Genomic DNA, 4580 nt, shown 5'->3' on the forward strand with positions numbered 1-4580 from the left:
ACTCTGCCGGCTCCAGGGAAGTGCTCTGCTCCCCGGCCCTGATGCGGGGGAGCGGAGCACTTGCCCAGAGCCAGCAGAGCCCACGCCAGGCTCCCACCCCAGCCTCTCCTGGTGTGCAGCCTTGAAAAAGCTATGCGTGGCCACACTTTTAGATAAAGTAGATTCAGATATTGAACAAGAGATTCCTGCCTACTTGCTGCAAATATAAGATAGAAAACACTTGGGAGGTGAGGGGGATTTATATTGGTAAAAGTCAGAATGTTAGTGTAAGCTAACACAATAGTTTCTGAATATCCTGCCTAACTATAATGTCCCTTTTAAGGTATTTCACTGTTTCTTTGTAGTAAACAGAATACAGCACAAGATCTGTGTTACAGTTTTCAAATAAATTATTTATACAAGAGTTAATTTTGCCCAAGAGTAATTTTATAACAGTACTAATATTATGGAAACTGTTTATTAAATTGTGATCTACAGGGAATTGTAACACTTACCCAACATCAGGAGAAAAATCTGTACCAATGTTGGCCTCTATTAAGGCTTTATAAAAGGGAGAATTAGGTCCACCAACCAACAAGGAAGACAGCAGGTTTAAGGTAAAGTTTTCAAAAGTATCTGTAATGCTACAGAAAAAAAAACAACAATGGTTTCTAAGAATGTAAAAGCGTGGTTCTCTCTGAAACAGCGCTGTGAGGCACTGTGTTTCTTGTAGTTCAATGACAGCTGATGTAATATTCATTGCTATAGGGAATTTTGATGGGGGAAGAGGGTTGGCAGGATCATTATTTCCAGTTCTGCTTCCTCAGCCTTGGCACAGACATCCCATTGAGTTCTCTTCATCCTGTGTATCACTACCAGCGGCGAAAGGTTTTAGCTGGATGAATTAGATCCAAAATACATCTGTGTAACCCCAAGACTATCAAAAAATTTGCACAAGGCCAACACTAGCTGAAAAATAGCAAGCCAATGGTTTACACAAAACACTGTCACAAATACATGTCCTCCTCTAGTTCCACCCGCTATGCAGAAAACAGCTAAAAATACATCAATTGCTGATACTAAATTCTTCTGATGAGTAATAGTTTAATTGGGATTTTTTTTCAACTGGGAAATGGAGATCATTAATGGGCATGAAACAGAACTGTCACAAAAACCAAGTTTAACATGATTCTTCACTCTAGAATTTCCTTTTTGATACACTTACTCTGACAACAAGAAGCTGACACTGACAGTTGTCTGCTTAGCAGGATCTGAAGCAAATGAATCTGAGCCACATGTCACATGATGCTCTCTCTGTCAAGTATAACAAAAATCAGAGTAAGGCTATTTAAAACATATCACACAAACAATAGTAGTGAATTTGCATTTCTACAGCATCTTCCTCCCAAGGATTTCAAAGCACTTTACAAAGTAACTCATTTAACATTTTCTAAACTCATAAACATACCACACAGTAGAACCAGGATCACCTTCCCCTATGCAGATAATGGTTTATGAACTAGCCCAAAGTTTGACAGCTGTAACAAACAACTGTGCAAAACCACTTAAGTGTTGCCAGTTTGCAGTGCCCTTTATTTGAAAGGGCACTGCTTCTCCAATGAGCTGTGTAGGACTGCAGCTATGCTCAAGATGAAAACAGAAGCAGCACATTTCGAAGTAAACCAATCAGCCAAACAGATCATTTTTAATTCAGCAACCCCCATGCAAACTAAGAGAGTTAAAAACCATCCCAGATGATAGTCCGATTGCCCTTTACTTGTTTATTCTTGTCTGCCTGAGGTAAGCACTTTCACCATTTTTATAGGTGGGGGAACAGAGAAAGAAAGGATCAAGCAATACACAAGTAGGATTGGGTGAAAGATTATTCAGGACTTGCTGTTTCAAATAATAGATCAAGATTCTTACCAAGTTAGAAATAAACCTGAGGATCTCAACTAGCAATTCTATGTACTGATTGCTTAATCAAGACTCGAGTTAACTTGTTAATCTTCAAGATGTTAAAGAGCATGGGAACCTAAAAATATAATAAGCAGGTCCTAGCAGTTGACTGTGGAAATCTGTCTTAAGGCTAAAAAAAATACGAACATTTTTATAACTTGACAAAATACATGGTTTTTAAAACCAGTCACATGCAATTGTAAATTGAAAGGGATTGGGGCCAGTCTTAATACAAAGTTACTGTAATGCAATGGCTGACTGCACACAGCTCAACTCGCAGTCCACAGGCTGTGTCATCTGGTCCAAAAGGCTCTCCACAGTTCCAAACTTCTGACAGCAGAGGAGTGGTGGCCAATCTCCTGCTATCAAAGTTCCAGACCTGTGGGGAGCCCTATGGCCTGGATAGCATTGCCTTGCATGTTATATCAGGAACACAGGGCCTGATAAGGGAGTGCAGCATGGGGCCGACCCAGGTGCACACAAGCCGGGTGGAGGCAGTGTGGGGCCCAGATTCAGGCATGTAGGGCCAAAAGGAGATGATGCAGGGCCGGATCTAAGACTGGTCCTGCATTACTCATCCAGCCCGCAGGGCTCAAAGTTTGAACACCAGTGACATATAGTATTTATTTACTTACAGGTTTATCCCAGAGTTGCTGCTTTGGGATAGCAGTGTTAGGTTCAATTCGCTGAAACTTAATCAATGCTTCCTCGTGAATTTGTTTTAAATGCTGCTCCAAGGGGAAGTTTCCATAAGTGAAAAACCTGTATTTTAAACAAATTCAGGATTAAATTTTCTAGCCTTCATACATAATTTAGTAGTAATAAAGCCCATATATGGAGTTACATATAGTATATTTTAGTTAGTTACACACACACACGTAAAAGCGCATTTTAAGATCAATACATTTACCAAAAACTACACTAAAAAGCTCTGCCACAGAAAGACAACAGTTCTGACTTCAGTTATGAACTGAAGTCAAATGAGTCTAAAAACAATAATAGACTAACTTTAAAAGAAATATGTGTGTGCATTGCCAACATAGTCCAGGAAACCAAATACCCAATACTAAATTTTGAAAAAACAGCAATGATAATTAACACCTCACAATGACAATTGCCCCAAATTGCTTATAAGCTTTGGTGCCATCCTGAAGTTGATCTATACAGCCAGACCCTTTCACCTGCATGGAGCATCAGGGACTGACTTAGGGTTTTAAAGAAGCACCAGGAACTGCCTATGGATGGATATCCTATTACAGGGCCAAAGTCAAAAAAGATGGAGAAATGGACACAAACGTAGCAGGGTGCAGATAAATGGTTTTTAATGCTAACCTGATTTCCATGAATGATCCTGAATCGACAACCTTCACAACTGAATTCTATTTACCCGCAAATTTTATATGGAAGAAAGCAGAATCAATACTGTTGAAATTTGCACCCCTTATCTCTCATCTGAAGGGATCATCTCCAAAATCTCCATTTCAAGCCAATCATTAACTTCTATACCCACTTTGTCAAATACACCAAGACTACTGTTTAAACTCTGTGAACACCTAGTGTTAGAAACTTGTGTCAGACAGGCCAAGTAAGAGTCATCAGTTTGTAATAATTATTTTTTAACTTCCAAGTTGGGCTGGAGTTGAATGATGTACAAGTTAAAAGCTCCAAGTATATATACACCTCTCCTCAGTTCCATACAAATTTTCCCCTACCCAACTTCATAAAACACCAATGCCACATTTGAAATAAATAGGTATTTGTTTCCCTTACCATAGAGCAAAAAGATTATACACTGAGTTAGTATTTTAAGCGAACAACAATTTAAATACCTAGCATTGCTTGGATGATAATGACTGGCATGAAACTGTTTAAGCTGCTCCCACGTAAGATCAGGAATATTCAAGGGATCTCCACCAGATATAACAGCATAAGTGTGATCAGGAAGGAGTTTATTCTGTAGGTGTTGTGAGAACACTCTCTCATTGTCTGTCTTAAAGGGGAAAAAAGGCAAATTAGTAGAGCAATCAGTGGAAGTTTAACGGTAGAACTTGATCTTACAACCTTTATCAAACATCCTTATATAAGCTTGTAGCCTTAGAGACTTAATACTAATATTCTGTGAATATGTGGCTACTGTAATATTGTACTGGCCACGTCCTGCAATTCTGTATTTCCAACTTTTGCTCAAAAGGACAGAAACGAAACAGTGGGTAAAGATATGACATGTCTATATAGTAAACTGATCTGATTATGTAATACAGGTGGGGTGGACCCATGATCACAGTCTTGTTAATTTGTGAAATCGCTCAAATATGGATTAGAGTTACCCGTTGAACAATGCATGACGATTTCATAGAATCATAAAAGTAGGGTCGGAAGGGACCATATAGATCTTCAAGTCCGACCCCCTGCCAGGGCAGGAGAAAAAAAAAAAACTGGGCTCAAATGATCCCAGCTAAGTAGGCATCAAGCCTCTTCTTAAAGGGTAGGAGCCAGCACCACTTCCCTTGGAAGTTGGTTCCGGATCCTAGCCGCCCTAACGGTGAAGTAGTTCTTACGGATGTCTAATCTAAACCTACTCTCCAACAACTTGTGGCCGTTATTCCTTGTTATGCCAGGGGGCGCTAGGGGAAAAAGGTCTC

General features: G+C 39.7%; 1 protein-coding gene across 1 annotated transcript in view; it reads right to left on the reverse strand.

Moving 5' to 3' along the window:
- The window catches only part of PITRM1 (pitrilysin metallopeptidase 1), a gene marked incomplete at its 5' end in the record, with an annotated part of 34425 nt that overhangs the window by 20774 nt on the left and 9071 nt on the right, over positions 1-4580 (reverse strand). The window contains 4 exons of the mRNA XM_019528688.1: positions 495-623; positions 1205-1293; positions 2574-2700; positions 3768-3928. Coding sequence (XP_019384233.1) covers positions 495-623; positions 1205-1293; positions 2574-2700; positions 3768-3928 — 506 coding nt within the window. The remainder of the gene's footprint in view (positions 1-494; positions 624-1204; positions 1294-2573; positions 2701-3767; positions 3929-4580) is intronic.

Source organism: Crocodylus porosus, unplaced genomic scaffold (assembly GCF_001723895.1).
Source record: "Crocodylus porosus isolate Cpor-Errol unplaced genomic scaffold, CroPor_comp1, whole genome shotgun sequence".
Taxonomy (NCBI): Eukaryota; Metazoa; Chordata; order Crocodylia; family Crocodylidae; genus Crocodylus; species Crocodylus porosus.